Source organism: Rhipicephalus microplus, chromosome 6 (assembly GCF_043290135.1).
Source record: "Rhipicephalus microplus isolate Deutch F79 chromosome 6, USDA_Rmic, whole genome shotgun sequence".
In the NCBI taxonomy this organism is placed as follows: Eukaryota; Metazoa; Arthropoda; class Arachnida; order Ixodida; family Ixodidae; genus Rhipicephalus; species Rhipicephalus microplus.
The window spans coordinates 175,537,478-175,564,514 of NC_134705.1; the positions used below are offsets into that span (position 1 = coordinate 175,537,478).

General features: G+C 45.0%; 1 protein-coding gene across 3 annotated transcripts; it reads left to right on the plus strand.

The window, feature by feature from the left end:
* Window positions 1-97: 97 nt before the first annotated feature.
* Window positions 98-26,740, plus strand: LOC119167096 (zinc transporter 6). Of its 3 annotated transcripts, none has more exons than XM_075867071.1 (13): window positions 98-234; window positions 2,569-2,655; window positions 5,532-5,616; window positions 5,715-5,757; window positions 6,669-6,734; window positions 11,131-11,211; window positions 11,786-11,821; window positions 13,552-13,695; window positions 16,712-16,831; window positions 17,821-17,923; window positions 22,284-22,400; window positions 23,754-23,858; window positions 26,279-26,740. In XM_075867071.1, exons 2-13 carry the CDS (start codon window positions 2,641-2,643, stop codon window positions 26,411-26,413), a joined length of 1,050 nt encoding a protein of 349 aa, XP_075723186.1. In that variant the 5' UTR covers window positions 98-234; window positions 2,569-2,640; the 3' UTR covers window positions 26,414-26,740. The 3 variants fall into 3 exon arrangements, with proteins under 3 accessions (XP_075723186.1, XP_037274412.1, XP_037274413.1); XM_037418515.2 differs by lacking the exon at window positions 98-234 and adding an exon at window positions 2,043-2,256; XM_037418516.2 differs by lacking the exons at window positions 98-234; window positions 23,754-23,858 and adding an exon at window positions 2,043-2,256.
* The last annotated feature ends 297 nt before the right edge of the window (window positions 26,741-27,037 follow it).

Genomic DNA, 27,037 nt, shown 5'->3' on the forward strand with positions numbered 1-27,037 from the left:
CCCTAGTGGAGGTGTGCCCCGATAAGTGACGCCGGTCGCTGCCATATTGGAAAAGGAAGGACTCGGAAGCAGACGACAAAGTGCGCTTCGTAGCTCCACCCTCGCAGTGGCCTTTGGAGACTGTGACATGTTTTTGGAAAGATGTTAAAGATTTTAGAAGGCCATGGGGACTCCGTGCGTCACGTATGGCTGCACGAATAGCATCATGAAGACGCCTGGGATCACTTTTCACATGTAAGTATTCTCGCTTCGTTCGCTGACGATCGCCTGCTTTTTCGCGTATTTTGTTAAATTAGAAACAATATCAAAGGTGCGCATGCGTGTAATACATGCGCATAGCTGTATGGAAGGTAACTTGAAGCTTTAAATGCTCGCTGACACGAGGTTGTCACTGAGTTTTAAATTTGTGGACGAAGGACTTGCGGTCTGTGGCTGAACGTATCAAACATCGGAACGAGTAGGACGTCTGAATGCCCTTTGACTTTCAAGTTTTCTGGTGTTGTCTTACAAGGAAAGACTGATGGCGTGCGTGCATTTTTTTTTGCGAGTGGATATTGAATTTAGTGCATGTCATCGAGGAATTCGCAAACGTAGAGAATAATTCCATGTCGTGATTATCCGTGTTACATGTTTCCTAAAGACAGTGCGCAGCATTATACCTGGGAACTTGCTGTTCGAAGAAATAGTTGGAGGGCTACGGACGGTGACCACCTCTGTTCTATTAACTTTGAATAATGCTGCTTCGACAAAACGGGGCAGACAACCAGACTGCAGCTTGGCAGTGCACCTTCGATTTTTCCTGCTTTCCGAGCGCATCTGCAAAGCCTGTTAGTTTCTACCTCCTTGATGTAGCTTGAATAGAATGTAGTCACGAAAATAAGCAATTGCGTCTAAAACAAGATGAGACACCTTTGAAATGGGTTCTATCTTGCCGTCGACACCCAAACCAAAACGCCGATAGACGAAGTGGCCAAATAGAGTGAGTGACGTTTGTATCAAACATCGAGCTACCTCGTTTCTAGGCTCTGAAGGCCGCGCTTGCCATGACAGCACACGTCGCCAACGGAAGTTGATAAATATTATGCATAGCTAACGCCACTGCAATCGTTCTTATAAACGGTACATTTGGGGTACGTCTCCTGGAGTTTGTCGGTTGCACGCGACATGGGTGCTTCGGTTTTGGTTCCGCCTGTAAATTGGTTAGAATTTAATCACTCCAGAAAAATTACTGGTGACTCTCAGTTTACTTAATTACCTCTCTTTTCCAACTTTAGCTTTAATTATTTCAACTTCCTTATATATATTCTCTGGTAATCTGCCGACACACACGCAAACACATATATGAAAGAGGCGAGCGAATGTCGCGTTCTCCTTGATCTTGAGTATCTGCAGGCACATTTCTTAAAACACCCAATATATACTAGTGCTACCCTTTTGTACCGCAATAGGGAGCCAGCAAGCTCGATATGCGAAGCATCCCTCGACAACAGATTGATCTGAAAGCGTGCAGCTGACAATGGGTGCATGAAATAATTCATTCCATAAACAAGAAGAGGCATTTATTCGTTGGTGTAACCTAAAAGTGGTTTCCATATCATTTTTTTTATCGTAGAACTGCAAACCGACGCACGCAACTCGCGTATTCCATTGCGGTCTAAGGTAGTTCCGCCCTGTTTTTCCTCTAGCAATATGGCCGCCGGTGGCTTCACTTGCTCCCGTTGGCGGCGGCCGGGACTGCCACTCCAGAGGTTCTATAGGACCTTCTTGGACGGATGCAACTGAGCCACCTTTCCTTCCTCCGTGAACTGAGCAGACAACTCGGCACGTAGGCGCCGTACCCGCGGTGTGTTTTACCAAGATGTTTGCGGCCCATAAACTATTCACATGTGCGGTTTGCCATCTGTCAGTGTTAGTTGGTGAACGGAAAAAGGGCTGCGCAGTGTCGGCACCAAGTCATTCGTTTCGGCCGTCGTTCTGTGCGTGCACCGCTGAACTTGAGCTCAGCTGTGAACCAAGTCGGGCAACACTGTGCACCGACCTGCCAAGTTTGCGCATGTGTTTTAGCGCAAGGTAGTAATCACTCCGCGTACAAAACACTTTTCAAACACTTTAGTCAGCGCAGCGAAAATGCCGTAAGCAGCTGGGACTTCGTCACGACCACCTGTGCGCAGGTGCACCTCGTTCATAATGCAGAACGAGCTGTCGGACCTGCGGCAACGTGTCGCGCCAATGAACTCCAAAGATGAGAACTCGGCGGTAAGTTGAAAACTTGCGGCAAAAGCTCACCTGCCGGGATTGCGCACGTTTAAGTCGAGTGACGGCGAGCGATAGCGGGAAACTGGCCGCATCGCGGCCAAAATGAAACTAGCCCGCATCCTGTGTTGTAGAGCAAAAGTTACCCGAACTCGTCTCTGCACCACGAGAAGTGGTAGTCGACACAAGTAAAAGTGAAACTAGCCTGTAAATTGTGTTGTGGTGCGTAGTTTCCCGCGCTAATTAAGATACAGGTGGGCCGTGAGCCAGTACATCGCGTGACGGCATTTACTAGAACCTGCATTTTTTCTTCAGGGCTCATTTCAACCTTTCAAAAAACCGGCTCTCGGCTTGATCGGCACACTCCTCACGGAACTTCGGCCTGTGATGAAGGAGCCCGCGGTAAGTGTTTGCACAATTCATGACGCGGACACGAACGTGTGACGTTACATGGGCGCCGAGTGTGCTGTACGGATGTCACGCGGTCCACCTCCAGCATCGAGTCCGACGGGAATCAAGTTTCCGGACTGCGACAAGGTGCGCCTGAGAGGCAGTCGCGTCAACTAATTTCATCGCGATCGAAAAGGGCCCGTGCGACATCCGCAGTGAGATTCGGCCGCATCCCGATGTTGGGGAAAATTTTTTAAGAGTTCCACTATCGGTAACCACACAGGTGCCCCGTCATTGGTTTGTGGCTTTGACGTGTAAAACGTAGTAATGCTGCATATGTGTGGATATATCGTGCGCAATTTCCCCAAACCAATCTGACCATTTCCACATTTTATGCAATATATATATACTGCCTCATTGCCCATAACTGTTAATAGTCAATTCTGTACAAGCTTATTGCATGCGTACTACTTAACGGCATGTTGGTAGCAAGCCTGCAGAGATATAGCACATCATTGTCTGTGGTTTATCCCAGGCTCTCTGTATAAGGTCAGTGGCGTACATATACTGACATTAATGAGTTTAAATGCTATTTAACGATTTAACACTTTCTTTGTGTGTAAAGGGGGGGGGGGGAGCATGTATTCAGAAAAACCAATCAATATTCGAAATACAGTGACAATGGCTAGCAGAGTTGCTAGTAATGCATATAGAGCAGTAGTGTAGGCTAGTTATACCGATCTCTTACATCTTGGCATAGTTGTGCCCATGAAGGAGGCCAGGGTGGTATGTGTATTGAATCATCTAAGAAGAGTGCCATGATGTGGAGTCAACTCCAGATCTTCAAATGGGCCTATGGGCATGCAAATTTCAACAATTTCAACTATGCAAATTTTCAACAATGATGGCAGCTAAGGTCCCCTGATGTTTTATTTCATGAACGGTTTACATCCCACCTTTTACCTCCCGAAAAAGCCAGGGACCTATATTGGCCTGGTGTGAGCAACACGTCACACCCTGTTCATGCCTCCGCATTTAGGCTTTAAAGTTTCCTTTCATAGGAGGTAGATGCTGACACGTACACGCATGTACGCGGAGGGACAGATGTAGGTGAAGTGTTCTTTGTGCGAGAGTTGGTTTGATCACAACTCTCACAAGCGGCAGAAGTGTCCTTGGGGCGATCACAGTGTATCGAGGCCAGCTTTTACAAGAATTGTGTTACAAGAAATGTTTTTGAGTGCTATAAATATAAATGTGTTATTCAGACACAGTCTATTTCTAGGATTTATTCAATGTGCTGGTCCAACCAAGCGCTAAAGACATTGCCTTGTTGGGGTACAAGTTTTCAAAAATAATTTAGCATGAAAATTAACCACGAACTCAAGTCAGATAACTCTAGCTGCAACACAAAGTATTTATAAGTTGACTCACTGCATTAAGCACCTCAGGCGCGAAAATGCTACATTTTACTTTCACACGTACTTGGATTAAAACGCAGGCAAAATACGCAAGTTTTTGGCGTTGCACCAGAGTCTTCATGTACAACTAAATGGATAAAGCTTTACTTGTAACCTATAGAGACCAAGGTGAGCCTTCACGAGCAGGTATACCGTCTCGCTCAGGTGCCTCTGGAAACACTATGCTGTGCCAAGAAGCATAGTTAGGCAAGGTGGCGACACGTGGTGTGAGTGTTTCGAGAAATAGCATTCAGTTTCGTGACGATACCTGTTTATTTCTGTTTTGCTGGTGCCTTATCAACTGATAAATTGCAATTAAATCATGTGGAAAATTGAATAGAGGTAATTTCCCCGCACAAAGCACTATTGGCTGAAAAAATACCATCCAGTGCTTTTTAAACGGGTGCCGTCGAGCTGAAGCTCACCTGCCAAGAAGGGGCTGAGCCCCTCCTTGAAAATAGACAAAGTGGGGCCCCTTTGCCCCCCCCCCCCCTTCCCTGGCAATAAGCTCTGTACACATTCCAGCGTAATTGCTGGTGTTCATGTATGCCCTGGAATCTGTACCACAATGCACTTTATCCACATTCTCCGATCAGACAGATTTTTTCGCTGCGCAATCAGCGACTACGTCTGAGAAAATTTCCAAGGGCACAGGCAAGTCTTGTGCATAGTGAGAATGTTTTAAGATGAATCAGTTGGTGAAAAATGGTTGCCCGTAAAACATATGCGCTACATTTGTCACCTGCAGTGGCGGCTTAGTGGTTGCGGTGTTCGCTTGGGTGCACGTTCGACTGGCGACCACAGTGGGCACATTTGAATAAGGTGACGTTAGTGGGAAAAAAGAAAGAGAGAGAAAGAAAATAAAAAGCGCATGCACAGTGCTGACAGATTTCTATGCAACAATTTGCGACTAAGGCATGCACATACTTTTGCTTCCACCATGTTCGGCTTGTGTTGTAATCAGCATAATTTCGCCTCTCAATACTTTGGTCACAGCTAACATTACATACTTATAACGGCTCAATTCATAGGGTCATGATGTGCAGTTGTTTTCAGCACTTGTGTATACCAGCCATCACACTAGAAGTTTCCACATTGTCTTTCTGTCCATAAGCACTGTACTTAAATTTAGGTGCACCCCGACTGGTCAAAGTTAATCCAGTTTCCTACAGCTGTTCACATTGTGATAATGGTATAGGCGTGTAAAAATACCTAATTTTTTAATTTAATTGTACATTTGTCAGTATTGCTGTTCTTTGTTATTCTTTCCTGTCTAGGCTGGTACAGTGCACATCTTTGGGTTATATGCCTTGCTTGAGTGCGTGATTACAACAATGTAAGGCAGAGTCCCTGGCAATTGAAATGTACTTTGGTGATGACGGCTTTGATTTTGTTATTTTTATTGAATTATACTATGTGTTTTTCATATAGGCAAAGAAGGTCGTGTGGCTGATGGTAGGAAACATCATATGTAGCTCAGTCCTTTCGTACTGGAGTCGATCTTCTGGAAGTTTAGGTGAGATGTGTAGGCTGTAGTACTGCATGTTTATGCTTCACAACTTGAAAAACAAATTTCTCTATGCATTGGGTCCTAACATTGTACTTTTGTTACAGCGCTCAATGCTTTTACACAGCTGACACTGTTCGACCTGCTCTGGTAAGAATCACTCATTGGTTTTGTCTGCATACAACCACACTTCGATATAACAAACCTGGATGTAATAAAATATCGGTTATGTGAAGTGAATGAAGACTGATCTCACAATACATAGAGTGCTAGGAATATACTTTCATAATGAATTTCTGGATATAACCAACCTATTTTCGTGTAATATTCAACTTCATTATTGTGAGGTTTGAGTGCACTAGTCGCACTTGTGCAAAGCTTAGTGAACAGATTTTTTTTTATTGTAGAGTTGGGTAACTCTTGCTTTCTATTACTGTATCGAAAGGTAAGCTTTATTAATTAGTCAAAATTCTGGTATGGAGTAGTTGGTAGTCTGTAAATACCTCGAGGTTCAGTGCCTGAGCAAAATGGTGATTATTGGTACAGGTTATTGTACTCAGCCGAAATCCTTCTTGAGTGAGTTGGCCAGACATGCTGGAATAAGGAATGTGGAACGAAAAATATTGGTAAAAACAAATAATCACATACTGGAATAACACTGATTGCCATGACATTTTATTTCTGGGAATAGAAGGCTTTTGGCATGTGTAATAAAATTCATAGTTTTTGTGTTGTCATGGCTGAGTGCAAGACCAGCTCGGATCTTTGTTAGGTTAAGGTTGATTCTACTCCTTGTGCTTGTGGAGTCTATTCATTTGTTCTCAGCTTTGCACAGCCTAAGCTGTAACTGCAGTAACTTGAAATTCATCAGTATTTTGGGTCGGTTACTTTGATCAATCTGTAGCTATGGGCTCATGGCAGTTTTAGAAAATTCTAAGAAATTGCATTGACCGCCATATTTTGCATTGAAATTTTTATTTTTGCAAATGACAATATGATCTTTGGCAGCAGGAGCGCTCTCAAGAAATGTCTTTCTCCCGCCCCCTTTTGGCTTTTTATAGCTTAGGGAATTGCTTACTGGGCATGTGGGTGTCTCAACAGAAGCCTGGACCAACCTACAGCTTTGGGTGAGTTTTAACCGAAGTCTCTATATATGCAAGAAAACTCAGCGCAGGCGAACTCAAAGGAATGCAGCGAGTGAAGGTGCACTGGTCACATGCATAACTGTGTGCGCCGTTTTCCAGTATATCGATACTCTCTCGATCGTGGGCTTGTCTGTGATCAATTGATTGTGATGTGCAAATCTTCTCTTTTTCCTGCCTCTAATTAATGTATGTTATAATTGCATGGATCCATACTAGCATTCTGCTAAGGATCCAGATGTTGCTAACATGTTTTTCTTTACTGTATGTTGTTTATTCATAATAAAATCAAAGTTCAAGTTCAAATCTGGTCCTTTATCAAGGCCATTTGTCATTTCACGTTGCCAAGATTGTGAACGGATGACTATCGTTACAGCCTGTAGCAAGCAACTGAAGTGTTCTGCTGATATGGGCGTGGTCGGAAGGTTTATTGATTGATTTGTGGGGTTTAACGTCCCAAAACCACCATATGATTATGAGAGATTGTTGTGGAGGAGGAAGGTTTATTGCGTGGTATAATAGAAGCAGACAGTTAGTTGGGAGCACAGTGCAGCGTGATAGAAGAGAAGAAAAGTAGTAGGTCAAACACTCGCACGTCAAGCTTCATTTTTTTTCCCGAAATTTTTTTTGTTAGTTGAAATATCCGTTCACTCAGAACACTACAAAGTTCATTCATTTTTTATGTTAGGAGCCTCATTGCAGAAGAGATTGCCATTGTCACTGTCTTATAATCTGCTAACTAGCAGCTGAGCAAGGAATCCTTTGAACATTGGAGATACTGTTGTCCTGTGGCACTCCTGCAATACTCTGTCACCCCGCAGCGGTGGTCTAGTGGCTAAGGTACTCGGCTGCTTACCTGCAGGTCGCGGGATTGAGTCCCGGCTGCGGTGGCTGCATTTCGGATGGAGGCGGAAATGTTGTAAGCCCGTGTACTCAGATTTGGGTGCTCGTTAAAGAACCCCAGGTGGTCGAAGTTTCCGGCGCCCTCCACTGTGGCATCTCTCATAATCAAATGGTGGTTTTGGGATGTTCAACCCCACATATCATTATCAATATTCTGTCTTGAACAGCAGTTTTACTGGGCGTCGTCTTCATCTGTTGCTCTTTAATTCTGTTCTCTGCTAGGAGCCATTCTTCTTATTTCTCTGATTTTTGCATCTCCATCTTGTGTACTCCACATTGTTACCCCTTCCTTGGCATCAACTTCAGGTTTCATTTAGACATGCTGCTTTTCTTGATGGCTACTGCACGAGTGTGAGGCAGAAAACACTGCAACTGAAAATCTGAAAACAAGATACAATGCAAAGCTGTTGTTTGACCGAATGTGAACGTAATTCAGCGGGTCATAGAGGACATAACAGATTAATACCTTTAAGGGGAGATGCTACTCGAATACACTTTTTTTTGTAATATTCACCCTAGAGCAATGAAACTTGAGCTGTTTATGGAACTTTTTATGCTGATTTCAAATATATAATTAGTTTTCTTGCAAGTAGCATACTTTTAGCTCTGCAACATGACAAAGTGAAAACCTTAACGCTTTTGCCCCCCTCTTTTCACCCTAAACTTCCGTAATTTTTTACCATTCATAGTTCATATTTTTTGAAATAAAGTGTAGAATGCAAATAACTAATTAAGAAGCACATATAAAATATGTAATATGCATGAAAAATAATAAACGCAATATTTCACCTACCCTAGTAAAGGTTTACAATTTTTTTATTATACAATAAAATATTGAAGTTTAAACTAGATAATTGCGTTTGTAATACTTTGGAAAAAAATCGGGCAAAATTTCATGCACATCCGAGCACGAAGTGCCCCCAAAAAAAAGGGGCACATTGAAAGAAGTGGCAAAATTTGTGTTTTGAGAAAAATGAGTTTTACAGTTAAAATTGAGTTTTTATTTATGAAAGATATAATTCAATCTGATGAAATTTGACCACCAAAAAGAACAACCTTTCTTGATGTGGCCGCTGCCACTAAAATACGCCAGCACCATAAGTATGTCCCTCTTGACTTTTTTGAGCCGAATCCTCACAGCCAGTTCGCTCACAGACAGGGCCATAAAGCGCTTGCCAAACTTCCGCTCCGTCTGGCAGAGCCATGTGCCAACTGCAAGCTAGGAAGAAGTTCGACAGGACTGCGAAATCCAAACTAAGTCCAGTGTCATGCCATTTTGCGGCCATGCTTGTGCCACATACTGTCGTACATATTGGCAATGTCGTCCCTGCTAAGTTCCCTCACTGCAAGCTCTTTCAACCTCACAAGATTGGCGCTGACGCCATCCACTGCCCCATGACGAACTTTCCGGCTGACTGGTGTGAATGACATTTGATGCATTGGCTTTTGCAAGCCAACAACTGCCACAAATCGGACCAGTTGCTCGTAGCCTATTCCTACAGAGCACGCCTCACAACGGCTTTCACTTGCGAGCAATGGCTTTTTTCGTTCATAACGGAGATAATTACACGAGAAAAGCATTGTTCAGCTGCGCTGCTCGACAAGACATGAACCCCGCAAATAGGCTTGACAGCACATACAAGCGTGCAGCGGCCAATGGCGGTTTCCCGTTCGTACCACGCGATAAGCCAGTCGCGGCCCTCGAAAAATGCGCAGAAGCGTGCTTCTTTTTATTCTTTCTTGCGCTGCGTCAGCGAAGGAAACTGTTGTTATTTGAAGAGTGAGGCTCGACTCTTCGGCTCATGCGATCAACAATGGCGAGCAGCGGCGCATTACCGGCGGCAAGGTGCTCGAAGACTGCACACTTTGGACCTTTCAACAGGCACCTTGTTCTCTTTAGATGCAATTTTAAAGCATTTCCAGTTATGTCTCAACCTGTATTTTTTTTTTTTTCATAACAGTAGAGGTACTAATCTTATCAAAACAGGCGAAAATAAAAAATTGGTAATTTAAAAAAAAACTCGGGTTTTTCGACCCGCATCTCCCCTTAAACTAATTCTCTAGTGTATACAAAAAGGTGCACTTAGCATGTTTGCGTTATAAGGAGGATATGTGTGCGTACGTGTGCATGCTTTTGCTATAAAAGTGTATATAGTGGTGGATGTTGGAGAAGTGAGTGTAGTGAGTTATGATCACATGAAGCTTGAGGGGGTACAAGTGTGATTAGCATTTATAGTTGCTGCACTATGAAATTAGCACAGGAACAAAATTGTGTTCTTTTAAAAAAAAACACTGAACAAGAAAAAAAAATCATAGCATATCCATGGAGTGAAAGATGATGAGTGGGGCGAAGCCTTGTAAGCTCTTAACTCAGCCGTTCGTCCGTTTTTCTGTCGATCCACGTGTCTCTCCGCAATCCTATCTATCTATACCTCACGCGACCATGCTATCTAGTGAACATTCTGAGAAGTAACGGGGGAAGAGGGTCTGAGCCACAGTGTGAGGAGTTTCGCCCCTAAAAATGACGAAAACATTGAAATTTCACTTGGAAGACGTGACTGTCCCAATGATCAGAACTTTCTTTGGACTGGTGGCTAAATTTCTGGAGGATTGTCAGCATGTCGAGGCGGCACGTTGGTGCGCGAGGCATTGCACAATGACGGCTGTGACGTCACTTCTCCCCACGGCGGATGCAGGGCTCGCTTCAATGTCTCCACCTCTCCTTTACATCTCATTCTCCCCCTTCTCCGAGGCTCTGAGACAGGCCCCCCTTTTTAGGGGCTTCATCCAAATCTAATGAGAGAGCTTGGTATTTCATTGCTGGAGAACTTTGTATTGGTTCTAATAATTATTGTGGGAGCAGTGCGATTTGAGAGCTGCAAGTGATGGCTGGCAAGGTTGGCACCCTCGTTTCCAGTGACCTAAATGTCGCCAAACCTTCGCATCCTCTAGTTCTTGATGCAAGCGCTTGGCGTAGCATTGTGTGTAGAAAACGTATCGAATTCATCGGTTTCCACTGGTTTCTGCCTGAAATAAGAGCTGTGTGTTCCGTTACCACCACGCAATTTTTTCAATTTAGCTGAAATTCTCAACGGTAAAATTTTGTTCAGTATCCTTTAAACGGAATCATTTTTTATGGGCACAGATAATTGGTTCTTTATATTTAAAAACACATGGAATAATTGACTCAGGCCCATGCATGATTGTCTAACGATACCTAACAGTTTAAAAATGTCATTGAAACAGTGAGTCTTGACCGGGGACAAGACACATGCTCGTTAGAAATGCTAAAGTATCTCTGTGTGAAAGCCAAGGAAACCTAATGTTTAGTTTGTACTGTTATGAACAAAACCATAGGCACTCATTTTAGTGAGGACAGTCCATGTTGTTCTAGCACACTTTATGTTACGTTTTCATTATTCAATACTGACATGTAGGCTGTGTGTATTTGACTACCTTTGTTTATTCTTTAATGCAGGTACAGAAGATGGGAAGCTCTAGCCATTTTGGCGAGCACGATACTGTCGCAACTTGGTTCCTTCTTAGTCTTGAAGGAGAGGTAAGCACCGTGCAGATGCCTTTCGGCCAGTGGGCCCAAAAACTGCTCGAACTGTAAGTAGCACTCCGCAGTTGTTAGAATACACCCACACGAGACAGTTTTAAGCGGCACACGTTGCTATAACTTATTTAGGGCTGTTGTATCAGCATACATAATCGGGAAATGGATGCGCATTAAAGTAGCACTGCCAAAAAATGTAATTCAGTTCAATTTATTCTTCCGGAAATGGTTTGGCAAGAGTCTTGCAGATGTAGGCAGCCTTGGAAACTTCAAGAAGTTATGCAACGTGAAAGATCATTGCTTGAACACACCTTTGCAAAAGAGACAATGACGTGTTTTGGGGAACTTTCCCTGTGTGATAGACGTTCGGTTGTAAATTAGTATAATCGGAAAGCGAGTCGTCAGTACAGTCACATATGTCGAGTTACTTGAAATGAACATGATTTAAGCCTTCCTTCAAACTCATACTTTTACCTATGAGAATCTGGGAATTTGTAATTGTCCATAATTACTGTTAAGTTAGGTTGAGAAATTGCGCACACGTTTGAAATATTTTTCATTTTATTTTTCTCAGCCTGGAGAGGCTGCTGGACCCAGCTGTCGTGCATAGGTGAGACGATATATACATATATTTATATATTTATATATACTTTTGCAGACCTTTGAACCGTTACCACGAAATTCGCCTTGCACGAATATTATGTTCCATCGCCAAATTCATATCGTAAGTCGATTGGTTTTCATTGGCATCCGGTGAACTTCGTTCTTTCCTCACATAAACACTCAAGGACCTTGAAATGGGTGTCACAATTATGTGCAAGCCCATTGGAGGCTATGGTGTAGGTCCTTTGCATCATTAACAGACTAATTAAAAGTGCTTTAAAGTTTGAGACTAGACACCACTACGTGCTAATCCACAGAGGTTTCACAATTTTTTCTGCTTATAAAAATGCCAAAAGCCAAGCAAGAGGAGCAATTTAATTACAAGAGCCAAAAGTATATTTAACAAGAAACTTGGTAATATGAAATATTACCTATATCTGAAATCAGCCAGCAGTGAAATATTTTGGGTTTTAGTCAGTGGCTGTTAATTTTTAATTAAAGTAGTTATTTTTAATTAGAACAGTTATAGCAAATTAATCCCTTTGTCTTGGAATGTAAGCAGATAAGAATCTCCGATTTTTTCGCATATTACATCTGTGGGGTCTCGCATTGAGGCACCATGCTCTCAGAGCGAATGGACACACCGAACAAAGTCTAACCAAACCAAACAAAACATTTGTTGAGCTACTTTTACATAGACGATTTAGCCAGCTGAATCAAATAGATCACTGGTGATCAGCATGCTGAACACAACCTCACACAATATTCCCAATAGGTCACTCAATCGACATAGTAAACCAACAAGGTAATGTGAAGGCTGTGTCGCCGATGTTAGACTCACCACTGGGGACCTACGGGACGCGACCCGCAGTCGCTGCATCCTCCGGGGGACCTTCTAGGCAGAGGACCATCCACGCCAGCCGCCACAAGCCAAAGAGAGCCGCTTGTGTCTCATGTGCCACCGCAAAACCTCGCCGCCAGGCATCGCTGCTGGCGCTACCGCACTAACCATAATGATGATGGGGAACCCTGCGCAAGCACTGTGCCACCTATCACTCGATGGCTGATGAACCTAAATGCAGCTTTCCCACGAGACACTTGTGCGCCACAAGGTTCAAACGACTTTACAAAGTGTGAGAGCGCCCCTACAAACCAGACAGCTTTTTTTTTTGTACTCCTTCATGTTTGTCTTGGTCCATGACTTACAATTGTTAAGGTGGGAGCCTTATATGCCTGATGTAACGCAAAATTTCGTCATCAGCATCCGGCGGCTGGAGCGTCTTATGTCCTGTGGTATCGGGGAGGAGCCATGCAGAAAATCGTAATTACGAAATGATGGCACCATATACTTGCATCACGGTAATGTCACAGATGGGCGAAATTTGTGAGATCGTTATGACATCATCATCGTGACACGTCCCAGTGCAAAACCATGTTAGGTGTAGGAAGTATTCGCGGGGTGGTGGGTCAACATCAATACACCCCAACCTCGATTTAACAAACCCGCACATAACGAAATATCGGCTATAAAGATGTGAATTAAGAATCGATCTAGAACAAATTTTCAGATATAACAACCTTATTTTTGTGTAAGATGCAACTTTGTTATAGTGAGATTTGAGTGTACATCAGCTCAGAGAAAAGAAAAGACGGCTTTTGCCACCAAGTTGTCTTTAGTGAATGAATACAGGACCCTGCAAGTTTTTTATTTATCCGTGCACTGTTTGCTGGGTGCAGTGGTCGCCTCTTGCCAGGTGCGGTGCTGGGTCTCTGCTGGCACCTGCTGGTCCAGCTGAGCGTTCAGCAGCCATCGCTGGCAAGCGTCCTGCAGGCGTCCAGCTCCAGTTGGCTTCAAGAGCATCTGTCTGACATTAGTCGCAGGTGAGATCGTGCGAAGAGTGGGTAGAAAGGTGTGTGTGTGCCGCAATATATGCCACATTTAGGAAAGAGCCTAGCTCACTCAAAAGCCTGCATTTCCAGGTTTTTGCAGAGCCAGCCGTTTCTCTGTTTTGTCTAGCTGCTATATTTTAATCTCCATAATCGGTCTGTGAAGGCGGGGACACGCGGCAGCCTGCCGAGAACACCGCCTGCTGATTGTTGAAATAGCCGTCTAGAAACCTTGTAGTGCAAATTTTGTGCCGAAGAAGGGCTTATTTCGAAGTAAAATCATGTTTCAATGGCTTGTACCGCGTCAGCACACTTCAAATTCCTTTCCTGAAAGTGGACTGTCAGACATCACTGTTACCGTGCCCAATGTTGCCCGCCTCTACTATGCGGCCACCAACACCAGTAGCAGCAGGGCGAAAGTAGCGGGAGCCACAGTAGCAACAACGGCCATTGAACAATTTTCTACTATCCCAGAGGCTATGGTTCTGCTTGTTTGACTCAACTGGGCTCCACTACACGGCCCCACCGACCCAGCTTAACCAGCTGAAAACTGAACTTTTGTACCACTCACGCCATTCCCCATAGTAGCGCCAGGCGAGTATTTTTTCTATAAATTAAACAGAAACGGACAAGCACCATTTTATTAGTTTCTTTTTTTTTATTGCCGTTAGTTTGATTATTAGTGTATAATTGTGGTCAAACACTCGCGTCATTGAGATCATTTTGGAAATGTCCCACTCGTGGTGCACGTCGTGGGATATGTTTAGCTTAATATCTTGCTAAGTAAGGCACTGCTTTAGATAATATCCATTTTAGACATTGTCCTACAGTGAAGTAAATTGTCATTTGCTTTTAGTGTCCCTTTAAGCTGTACCCTACTGTGCTGCTACTGTTGCTTCATATTGTATGCTTTCTGATTTGGTTTAAGGACACCTGCGTGCCTTTCAGTTTGGTTTATAGGAACGCAGGTATGAAGCATAGTAGATTAAGGACATGTGTTTCATTAACTTGCATTGTTTCTTATTTCTTGAAACATTTACTACCCAAAATTAGTATTACTGTTCCACCACAGAGGTGTAATTTAGGATATATGTACAACTAATTCCTTTAGGGATTGTTGCATATAGGATGGATGGTTAAACCTATGGCATATGTAATAAACGAAAGACGAGAAATAAAAAAAATGTTTACAATACTGGAATAGCACGGACATTATGAATAACAAACGGTAAGTACAGGGGTGGATTCAGCCACTCACTTCAGGGGGGGTGGGTGGGGGGGGGTCGCTTTAGGTAGCACCTATGAGGGGGGGCGTGGTCAAGGCTTTTATTGCGATAGTAATTATATAGACACTCTTGGCTCGATTCCTCCGCCGGCATGGGCATTCACGTCAGCGTCGATGTCATGCACCAAATATGTAAAATATGTATACATATCTATATATATGAAAACCCAAGAAAGAAAAAAATCCCAGCAAAAAGACTCCGGCACGCAGAATCGAACGTGGAACCTCCGCGTCGTGAATGCGAGGCGTTAGCCACTGAGGCACTGAGAGGCACCTCCTTGAACATTTAAATGGCAAGCTATTCATATCTACCACTTACCGCTGTCTAACACTTACCGCTTTTGGCGGGCATCTTGAGGGGGGGGGGGGGGGCTATCGTGTTTTCAGCATCATCAGCAAGATAGCGCCGTGAGCGCACGGTGGCTCTCATCTCTCACTCGTACTTTGGCCCGCGTAAAGAATAAGGGAGTGCACGCTCGGTCGTGCGCCCTTATCTTGCTGTGGGGAGAATCGTACGTCTTGGCTAGCCTTTGAGTTTTGTCAGAACTATTCTGGTGTAGTTACCGGGCGCACAAAGGTCACTGCAATTGCTTGTCACAGCCTCCATTTACGAAAAGGGTGCGCGTTTCAGACACAGCGAAGTCACAGCTTAGACGTTTATTCGAGCTAATCTGTACCTGTGAGTACGTTTCGTGTGTCTTTAGTGCGTGAAAAACGCGGGGCACGTTTCGATCTGCTTGCAATTCTGCGCGTAACCTTCCAATTTGTTCCTATCACGTTCATTGCTTCGCCTTTGCAGCAAAGCTGCCACTTTTTTGTTTTTACTTGCAGAAAAACCGCTTCATAGCATAAATACGGTAAAGGTGTACGTTCTCACAGTGGTTTCACTCATTTGTCCTAATTGACGATGAGAATTAAGTGGACTACGACCACTGAATTGAGGAGGGGGGCTGACAGGCTTTTTTTGGAGGGGGGGGGGGGGGGCGATTGCCCCTACTGCCCTCCCTCTGGATCTGCCACTGGGTAAGTATGTAGCAGTATCAGCATGAGGGGTGTAGCAGTATCAGCTAACACCTAGAGGTAATAAAAAATAGGTATCAACTGTGGTGGCATTTGCGAAAACCTATTTAAGGGTGGTTGCGCTTAATATCTACGATTTATTTCCCACAAATATTGGAGGGGAAAAAATAGAGACTTGTTGTTTCAGATTTGATGTGTCATAGTGAAGCTTATTTTTAATTTTAGGAAGTTTAAAAAAGCCTACAACTTCCTAGTGGCTCGCTGGTTGATCCACTTATGGGGTCATCATGTGCAGTATTAGTGCTGTGTCGTCATGTGCTGTATCATTTGCATTACTTGTGTCCATGTGCTTCGAGTTGTCGATGAATTCGCACGCACGCTGCCAGTTGCTAGCTTCCTGGTTAGATCAGTTGGAAGAGCGACCACCTCGGAAATGCGTTGGTCCCAGGTTCGACCCTTGGACCAGGACCAATTTATTGGCAACTAAGAGACTTTTCTTTCTGAGAAGTCCGTACGGGTTTTCTTGTGGCTTCGTGCCACGAACAGGTAGTTGTCCGATTTCCCTTTTTTAAGCCTTCAGCCACCTTGTGGGACTCCGCAGAACTCATTCACGTTACCTGTAATTGGGACTTAAAAAATTGTACTATCCCCTTCGTTTTAGAGAGTGAATGCATTTTACCTCGAGCTACTTGTCGTTGTGTGCAGTGTGTGCAGCGTAGTGCCAGGGCTCTCTGGACTACTGCTGCCGCGCCTGAATCCCATCCTTCTCCTGGGCTGGGCTGAGGCATGCCTCCTGCTCCTCTGCCACACACTGCTGCTTTCCTAGTAAGTAGGCAGAAAGTGTACAGTAAAACCTCCTTATAATGAAGTTGCATATTACGCGAAATTAAGTTAGTTATGTCCGAAAATTTGTTATAGAGGTATATTCTTAACACTATATCTATTGTAAGACTGTTCTTCATTTACTTCGTTATCACCGGCGTATTTCGTTATAGTATTGAGGTCTGAGTGTGCAGCTGTAGAGACTGAGCAGTGCTAACTTACAGTGCAGAAACATTGAGGTCGCAGACGACAGAACCAGAAATACAGTGGCAATCTACTTATAATGATATTGTGAAAACCTGGAAATATGATCCTTATAACCCTTGATCGTTATATCTGGGCTGCCGTAACAAAAAACGTCGCTGGACGTCTGCTGCATATTTTTAAAATCTGAACGCACGAGCGTCGGCCACCCAGTCGATAAGGAGCGTAGCACACAGCGGCAAAATGAACAAGAATATGTGCATACGTGCGATGAATATTCCTGTGCAGCTGTCTTTGGTTAGGCTGTTCCGGGAACCGGACACCAGGACGTTCGCGACAGGTGCCTACATACTCGGCGTTAGTTGCTCGTGCGTTCAGTTTTAAAAAATGGGCGGCTTTACTTTTTGTAGCTCCGGGCTTGAACTCGCTATTGGCACCAGTGAATTAAGTATTGTAAGTAGTAGGCCATGAAATACAAACCTTCATGCTCTCTCTCTGCTGTGCTTTCTTGGATCACTTTCGTCTGTCATTTGTCCAGATGACTTTGGGACTATGTTAGTAGTTACATGTAGCATGACATTCTCGTGAACGTTTTGCAAGCACCTTTCTTCTCTGCCCTGGTGAGCAAAATTATGGGCTTCCCAGGTAATCACGTCTGGTTACGCCTGCAATATTTCTTTGTAGAAAGTGTGACTATGTGCCCTGTTAATTTTTATTGCTCTATCAGACGTTTGTAGCCGGCCATTTTGAAAGGGCCCTTGAACCAATACGTATTCATTGTGATGCAGTGGCTGGCAGCATGCGGACACGGTGATAGCTGTTCTCCTTGCCATCATGTGCTGTGCTACAATGTTACCAGTGAGCATCCACTGCGCCTGCGTTTTGCTTCAGGTAAATGGCAGTGGCTCGCCCTTACTGCCTAGGTCTTGTGTGTTAAACAGTGAATTGAGAGGGTCATGAATAAACAATCTTGTCTGAATGTTGTGGGCAGTTGCTTGACTTCATCGTAAAAGAAACAGTGCGGGTACATGGGACGAGACAACCAGACTTTTTATCGGGTCTTGTCCCGTGTGCCCCCTCTGTTCTTTTGCGATGGAGCCTTGCCAACAAGCTGAAGTTTTTGCCATTCTACAGTTGCTTGAGTTATCAGAAGTTTATATTAAAAGAAGTGTCCCCTCAAAAAACACGATTACATTTTAAACACATCTGCCAAATATATCAGTTCAAAGCACTGAACGGAGTGGATTTACTGTTTGGTAGAAATGACAACAAAAAGCATTTATGTGGCTCAACATGCCTGAGTGGTTGCACAAATCTCACGAGCACCCGATTCGTTCAGAATAAATATGCTCATGAATGTATTGTTACCACATTTTAACAAGAAACTTTAGCGTTTCTTTATGTTGACGATTGGAAAGAGAAAAAAGGGAGAGGCAAGCTCAATTTTCTTTCAGAGAATAGAAAATATGTTTTTCTTGTGGTTGATTTTTTTCTGTGAGGCTGCTTATTTGGCTCCAACATCACTTTTGTATACACTTTGAATGCATGCTGTTACCTTGATAATGTCAATATATACCGAGTCTGGAAACTTTTCTTAGAGGTCTGGATATTTTCTCATTTTCAGCCTGTAGTAACTTTTTCTCATTAATATGCAGCTAAAGATATCTCATCGCACTACTGACGATCTAAAGATTAAGGAACTTGAAGAATATGTATCGCAGCTACCGTAATTACTCGAATCTAACGTGCACCTTCTTTCCGGTTAAGCGAGTTCATAAATCGCATCCGCGTTAGAATCGAGTACGAAAAAAAATGAATACGGTCATTCTATTGTCATCGGCATTTCCAAAATGGCCGCCCCCTACTTGCGTCGGCATGGCGCGTTGGCCATTTCTGCCTATGTGTTTCCCATGTGCGGCACTTCGTACGTGAGCTGAAAAGTTCGTCATCTTGTAGTGCATTAGCATCGACGGCATGGAAGGGCGGACTCCAAAAACTCGAGTACACCACGATGCCGCTTTTAAAAGAAAAGTCATCGCATGTGCAGAAACGGATGGAAATCGGGCCGCATCGCGGTCGTTCGGAGTTCCCGAAACGCGTGTGCGGGACTGGCGGAAACAAAAGGAGAAGATTGTCGACAGCAAAGCTTCACGCAAAGGCTTCGGTAGACCACAGCAGGGTCGGTTTCTGCAAATTAAAGAGCTGCTCGGAGAGTATGTGCTTGAGCAGTGAGCGGCACAGTGGCCCGTGACGACAGAACTGCTCCAAGTGCGGGCTATGCAATTAGCCTTAAAAGAAGGTCTAATGCGGAGCAAGTTTAAAGCGAGCAGGCGCTAGCTAACTAACTTTATGAAGAGGAAAGGCTTTTCTCTCCGAAGGGGAATGGGCATATGCGAAAACTTTTGCGGAGGAGTACGATGAAAAGCTTCACAGTTTTCAGAGGTTCGTCCTAAACTTGCGGCACAACAACGGCTACCTGCTTGGGCAAATCGGGAATGCCGATCAGACGCCTGTTTACTTCGACATGCCTGGCACCACAACCACCGAGAAGAAGGGGGCGAAGCAAGTTCGCGTGCTGACATCGGTCCACGGTAAAACTACAGTGACGGCAATGCTCTGTTACACGTCAGATAAGCATAAGCCCGTACCTCATATTTAAATGGAAGACGCTCCCGAAAGGAGTCGTTTTTTCGAGTGGTGTGATCGTGCGGGCCAGCGAGATAAATGGGTGCGGTGCGCGTTGCAATCGATGTCTTACGTTTTTTTTTTTTTTTTTCGTTGTGGAAATCAAGTGCGCGTTAGAATCGAGGGCGCTGTAGAATCGAGTAAATACGGTATGTTCATTGTGCGAAATAAGCTTTTTTTGTCGTGTGCTTTCATAATGGAAATCACGCATCACGAATTACACTTCATCGAGAACAGATAAGGCATGCTCAGCTGCTGCGCCAATCAAAGTTTCTGCTTAGACCACAAGGTGTGCTAGGCTACCGTTGTGTTACGACGATGACAATGCATCTGACCTCTCTCACTAGAGTGCTAGTATCATGAATGTTCTGTTGGTTTCATACTCAATTCTAATGCACAGGCAATTTTCATTACTGTTGTGCCTTTCGTACATCCTTTTTTTTTTCCACTCCTTTCATGTTTGCTTTTCTGTCCATGGTCAAGGAGGTAGACTTGTAGGAAGCTTAAAGCTTTTCTGTTCTTCCCTTCACTACTGTACGCTAGCTGGGGAATCGAAGAACAGAGAAATGTATGGAGAATACAAAAGGGTACAATGGCGTGGGGTTCTCAGTAAATCCACCAGCTCTTTTTTTTTTTTTTTTTGACAAAGGTGGCACAATCCACATTTACAGGCTGGGGTGAAGTAGGTACCAGGTTTATCCATTGGCCTTTCTTTTTTGCTTATCTCCTTCCCTCCATCTGCGTCTTAATTTGCTTTGTGTCTTTGCATCAAAACGCACTTTTTCTTCTATTTTGCTTTTTCTTGTTCACCTGAACGTCTCGCCGAAATTGCAATGTTCGTTGTCTTCGGTCTTCGGTCACCGTAAACGTCTTCGGTCACCGTAAAAGTTTGTCTCAATATTAGAGTACCTGTTAGGCAGCTCATCTTATGAATGAATGAGTGAATAAACTTTGAAGCCTGGCAGTGTCCTTTTGTGAGGTGTGGGAAGAGGGGATTAACCACTGTCCCTTCCCACCCTCCGTCGATGGTGATGGCAGTGCCTTAGGTGCGGATTTTTTTTTTTTTTTTGCATCTAGTCTATAGGAAACGAAATAACGTTCCCATCTTGTTCGGCACAAGTAAGAGTTGGTCTTAAGCAAGTTCGTCTTAACGAGAGTTCATTGTATTGTTTGTGGAGTTCCCCAGGTGGTCAAAATTTCCGGAGCCCTCCACTACGGCGTCTCTCATAATCAAATGGTGGTTTTGGGACGTTAAACCCCACAAATCATCAATCATCATCATTGTTTGTGGAGTTGACTGCAGTTAGCCTAAGTGAATAGCTGAAGTGGCAGATAGCTTTGCCCAAAGCGAAACTTTTTGGCAACAGTGCTGCTGGGATGGATGTAAATGTACCTTTGTATGTTGTTGATACTCTCCAGTGTGATGTTGAGGCCCAACCAGCTGTTGTAATGTCTCCCTCTAGGCATTCCTTCCATTGAAGCGAAGATCAAGCCAGTTGCTTGCTCCATAGAATATTAGAATCTACACAGTAGTTGTGTGTACTGGTTACTTATAAGGGCATTTTGTACTGCTCTGGCTTAGCTGTACCGCAACAAGTATGGTAGCCATTTGATCGTAGCATGACAATGCGAGCTATTCGTGGAGTATGCTCTGTATATTTTCATTCTACGTATATCCTGCATATGTACATTTCCGATGGAGGCGGAAATGTTGTAGGCCCGTGTACTCAGATTCGGGTTCACGTTAAAGAACCCCAGGTGGTCGGAATTTCCGGAGCCCTCCACTACGGCGTCTCTCATAATCATATAGTGGTTTTGAGACGTTAAACCCCACATATCAATCCTGCATATGTATTTTATTGGTGTAGAAATGCTAATTGGCACTCCAGCTACAGAGCCAAGCCACATCACCTCCTATGCTCACTTCACACTGCTTTTGTATAGCCCTGCCATTTTACGATACAACCATTCTTTATAGGGTAAGCCAATTTGGAATGGAATTCTGCAATGTAGAAGGCTTCACTCTTTAGTTAAAGGTTATGCTTCAAGTTAAGGCCTCTGTACAGTTCAACATTTTACATTGTACCAGGTAGCAGTTGGTGATGCCAGGATTACCAAATAATTGCAGCATGTGTTGTTTGGCACATAACATGTGACTGGCCCTAGCGCGATGATCAGCTCTTAGTATGTATATGCACATTTGTTTGGCTTTTTTTTTTATGCCCGGTAAAAGTACAAAGTAGGTGCAAATTGCGTGCTGCCTCTGAACTGTAGGCAGCAATTTGCACTGCTTCTGCACTATTGCTGGCAGTCCAAACTAGCGTGTAATGTATTCTCTTCTAGCGGCTTCAGTGTCAAATAAGCCGTGTTTTGTTATTGCACCAGTGTTGTCTGAGCGAGGCGTATGTCACTGGTCAGACTGATTGCTCCTTTACGCTAGACTGTGGTGCGTTAACTTTTTGCCGGCATGGTGCAACACGTACCATCCATTGTTGCCTACTATCGTGTTACGTCGGGCTTTACATGTGCCTTTACCTGTGGCAAAATTTATGCGCTGTGTGCGCAGACGACGCCACGTCACTTGCTGGGCCAGCTGGACAAGTGTCTTCGGGAGGCGTCTACCTTGGATGGTGTGCTGGAGTTTAGGCACGAGCTCTTCTGGACACTTGCTTTTGGCACACTGGTTGGTATTGGAAGCTTTATTCTGTGAACACAATCTTTTTGCCTTGTTTGAAGAACTTGGAAATATTTGTTAGTATTTAAAATGAGATACAGTATAACCTCGTTGCGACAGACCTGCTTACAAGAGACGTTTGGATATTGCATACTGGCATTATGCCGACCTCACTATTTGTTTCATTGGTTGATCTTTGTTTACTACGAATTCTGGTACAACGGACGTTTGTATATAATTGACTAAAATTTGAGGCCTGCAACGTGGTCAGGACTTTTTTACAGGGGACTTTTCTGCCGTGGATGGATATCCTAAATTCTAGAACTTCCGACTTCAAACATCGTGTGGCATACTGGGACGGAAATAGCGGTGTGGATATCGGCATACTGATTTAAGAAAGTAGGCCGCCGATATGCAGTCTGTTAATGATTAATTACACCAAGCTTCGGTGACGAGAAATCGACGCGCAGTGTGCTTGATTTTGCGTGTTGGGGCGCTGACGCGTGAAATTGCTGGCCGCAACCACCGCTGTTCTGAGCGGTTGGTGCGTGGCGAGCTCTGTCGGGGTTCGTCACCAATGCGCAAGATGCCTATTCGCAGTTCTAAGGAATCAGCGACCGATCTGGTTCGTTGCTTGAGACGAAGCACATTACGGCTTCTTCGCTTTCACATACCAGCTAGAGCGACGATCTTGCCCGCCAAGTTCGGGATAGGCCTAGCCACGACTTCGAGCAGAAAGAGCAGCTGTGATGTGCATGGCTGCGGTGCCCGGTGTTTCAAAGTCAAAATACGACATGCTCGACCGCGAGTAGAAAAATTTCTTCCGCGGTGGTTTTCGTCACTAGGTCCATTGGAACGCTTGGCTTCTGTAGTGTCGTTGTGTCAATAGCGGGGCGGCAAACAGCCGTCGAGAACCCGTACGTAGACGCAGCCAAGCTAGGCAAGACTGGGGGCGTTGCCAAACGGCCTTCGCGCTGCGCCTAACACCACGGAAGCAGAGAGAGAGAGAGAACCGTTCATTTCGAAATCCAAAGCACGACTCGGCTGAACAGCGGCCGTTTGTTCGCACAACACACCGTAACGATATCTGTAGGAAGACACGCACTAAACTAACGAGGCACACAGTGCGCGTACCTCTGAAGGATGGCACCACATACACCACAGCTTGTCAGTGTGTGAAGGATGGCACCACATACACCCTCACTTTGTCAATGAAAGGAACTTGCTCCAAAAGGAGCTGGAGAAAACTAGCTCAGCTTGGCGACAGATGATCTACCTGCTCATTACAGATTTTGCTATGGTTGTTTATGAATGAAGAGTCACACGATTGAACTTGTCGCTTGGATTGTTCTCTGCTTGAAGGCTGGCTCAGTTCATGTTCGTGTTCGGAGAGACGCAAATGAGCAGCTTGTTCTGGCTCACATCGTGGATCGCCTCTCTGGTCTGGTGCCGGAGCTGACTGTCCAGGTTAGTGTTTCATTTCTATCCTTTGTTTTGTTTGTTGTCGGAGGAGCCTTTACTTTCATCATAACTTTTCAGTTTTATGCACAGCAACCACGTTCAATGCAGACACATAGGAGTTCTTGTCGCTGGTTATCTGTACATCAGCCCCATTGAAGTAGACTTTATTATGAGTCAACACTCTTCCATTGAGTTTGCGTACTCTGTGTCTTGCATGCAGCCTACATCGCAGAAATCACTGTCGGTGTCTGTGGACACTAATCCACTCGTGGTTGCTTGCGTGCATTACGAGCAGGCGATAGCTCTGTCGCTAGTTTGGCACGAGTTGTCTCTCCATGACATCGCACTGTAATGACATGTCACTGAGAAGGTGCCCCCTTGAGGTTGAAACAGAAAGTGGTGGTTTCATGTAGTCAGTCAGTCAGTCAAGAACTTTAATATATGGTCCTGAGGAGTTTAAGCCACCAGGGTGCCCACGTGGGACATCCTAGCAGCCGCTACCGTAGGCGACGCCCGAGTCGGGGCGGGAACGTGGTGGCGTTCCGCCAGTTCTTGGGCCCTCTGGACTGCCTTAAGTTGGTTTCGGAGATTGGGGCTCCTGAGTGCCTCCTCCCAGTCGGACTCACTGGTGAGAGGTCCCTGAGGTAACGCGGGACATTGCCAGAGCATGTGCGCGAGTGAACAGTACACTTCTGTGCAATCTGGGCACTGTGAATTTATGTCTGAGTTATAATGGCTGAGTCGGCCCCGTGATGGGTACGATCTCGTTTGTAACATTCTAAAGGCTACTTCTTGCGCGCGTTCTAGTTTTGAATGGGGTAAAGGGTATCGGCTTCTGTTGTGTCGGTAGTGGGAGGTAATTTCATGGAAGGTGAGTAGTGGGTCATTAAACTGCACGTCTGGGCCCAGCTCTTCGGTGGCTGATTGATCGTCACGGCGGGTCAGTTCTCGTGCTCGATCATGAGCCATTTCGTTGAGGTTGGGTTGTTGTGGGTGAACGTCTTTGCCCATGTGGGCAGGGAACCAAGAGAGGTAGTGCGAGCCCGTATATTTCCGTGTTTGTAAAATGCGGGCTGCTTCTGGAGCGATGTTGCCGGTTTCGTAAGCCCGAATGGCGGCGCGAGAGTCTGTGAAGACATTAGTGAGTGAGGGGTCGGTCATCGCTAAAGCTATAGCAACTTGTTCGGCTATGGCGCTTGTTGATAGCCTAACCGAGGCGGCTGAGCGTAGGGCTCCGTCGCCATCTACTACCGCGAGTGCGAAAGAGGAGGAGTTACCGTATTGCGCTGCGTCGACGAATGCGGTAGAGTTGCGATTCGCGGCGGTACGGTTTAGGATCGCGCGAGCGCGGGCCAGCCGTCTGCCTTCGTTGTGTTGTGGGTGGACATTTCGCGGAAATGGGGTTACCATGTAAGTAGCTCGGACAACTCTGGGGAGGGTTACTGCGCGTTCAAGGCAGGGGTGTGGGGACATGCCGGCCTCGCTTAGAAGTCGGCGGCCTGCCTTGGAGGAGGAGAGGCGGATCACTTGGGCCGTGGTCTGGGCCTCGATCACTTCATCGATGCCGTTGTGCATGCCTAGTTGGTCGAGACGGGAAGTGCTCGTGTTTTGAGGCAAACCAAGGACTTGTTTAATGCTTTTGCGCATGAGTGTGTTTAGTTTCGTCTTTTCTACCTTCGTCCAGTTGTGGGCAGAGGCGACGTAATTGATGTGACTCATTAGGAACGCGTGGTATATGCGCAGAAGGTTGGCCTCTCCAAGGCCTCGTCTACGACCCGAGACTCGCTGAATGAGTCGGAGCATGTTCTCTGTTTTTGCTGTGATATGTTTAATTGTTCTTGCATGACAGCCAGTGGCCTCGACGAGGAGGCCGAGAATGCGTATGGAGTCCACTCGGGGTATTCGCTGCCCATCTTTGGCGTGTAGCGCTATGGGTAGATCACCTAAGGGTGTTAAGTTACGAACGCCTTGGCGAGATTGCCGGTACAGTAGCAACTCTGATTTTGTGGGCGACAAACGAAGTCCAGTGTTTTTTAAGTAGGCTTCTGTGGTATCGAGAGCAGTTTGAAGGGCTTGCTCCAACTCCGCCAATGAGCCTCCCGGGCACCAGATGGTGATGTCATCTGCGTATATAGCATGGTTTATGTTTGGGATGTCGCGGAGTTTGTCAGATAGTCCCTTCATTACTATGTTAAAAAGGAGTGGAGAAATGACTGCCCCTTGTGGTGTCCCGTTGGAACCTAATGTGTAAGTATCGGATTTCATGTAGTTGTATTAAAAATATATTCGAATAATTCTCAGTTGCTGCAATGATTTCTTTAGGGACACCAGCATTTTCATTTTAAGCACCCATCTGAAGATATTTCAAATTTGTGTCAGTAATCCTTTAATCTTCCACTGCATTTGCTTTATATGCTTCTTTGCAGGTATTCAAGGATGAATGGGCCTGGAGTCGAGCAGCTTCGTTCCATCCATCGCGAGACCAAGGAGCTGGGCTAGATAGACGGGAATCACTCGGCAGTCAGTCCGCTCAGCACCTATCTCCTCCCGCTAAAGTGTGATTTTCTGGCACTGAGGGAAAAAAAAAGTTGCCATGTAAAGTTGTTCTTCGGGGAGGCGATGGAACTGCAGCCGTCTGTTCCATTTCTGTGATATTGATTTACTGTTAGTGCATATCGAAACTTGACCGAAAGTCAAGAAAGAAGTCTGTTGGGCACCGTTGTCTTTGGCAACTGACTTGTAAGGATCCTGCGGCTGGTCGATAGGCACAGTGCGTTTATGAATGTATGTTTTAGAGCCTGATTTATGCCACTGTACACTTAAACCCTGACATAACGAAAATGAATATGACGAATAAATCAAATGTAGATAGAATGTGCTCCCTCCGACATCAACATGTAACCAGTTAATATATGGTTGCGACAATCATTGAATCCAGCAAAGATACTTTCATGTTGGACGGAGCCGTCATGTATGAGGTACAACCATGGCCGCCGGGAGGATTTTCTCGTGGAGGTCGCGAACTAGTGTTGCATCGCGTTTGGGAGAGAAAGAGAGCACTTTTGTAGCTTGGGTGAGGGCAAGTGCCCCTTCTGCACCTCCCCTGCTGATGCCCATGGGTACAACTATAAAACTCAGGCGAATTTAGAAATGCGAGAATGTCTATGAGTTATTTTTTAACTATA

Coding starts and splice junctions, on each gene's coding strand:
- LOC119167096 (XM_037418515.2), top strand. CDS start 2,188: ATGCAGAACGAGCTGTCGGACCTGCGGCAACGTGTCGCGCCAATGAAC. Junction 2,257..2,568: donor CCAAAGATGAGAACTCGGCG/GTAAGTTGAAAA, acceptor TTTTTTCTTCAG/GGCTCATTTCAACCTTTCAA. Junction 11,822..13,551: donor GACCCAGCTGTCGTGCATAG/GTGAGACGATAT, acceptor TGCTGGGTGCAG/TGGTCGCCTCTTGCCAGGTG.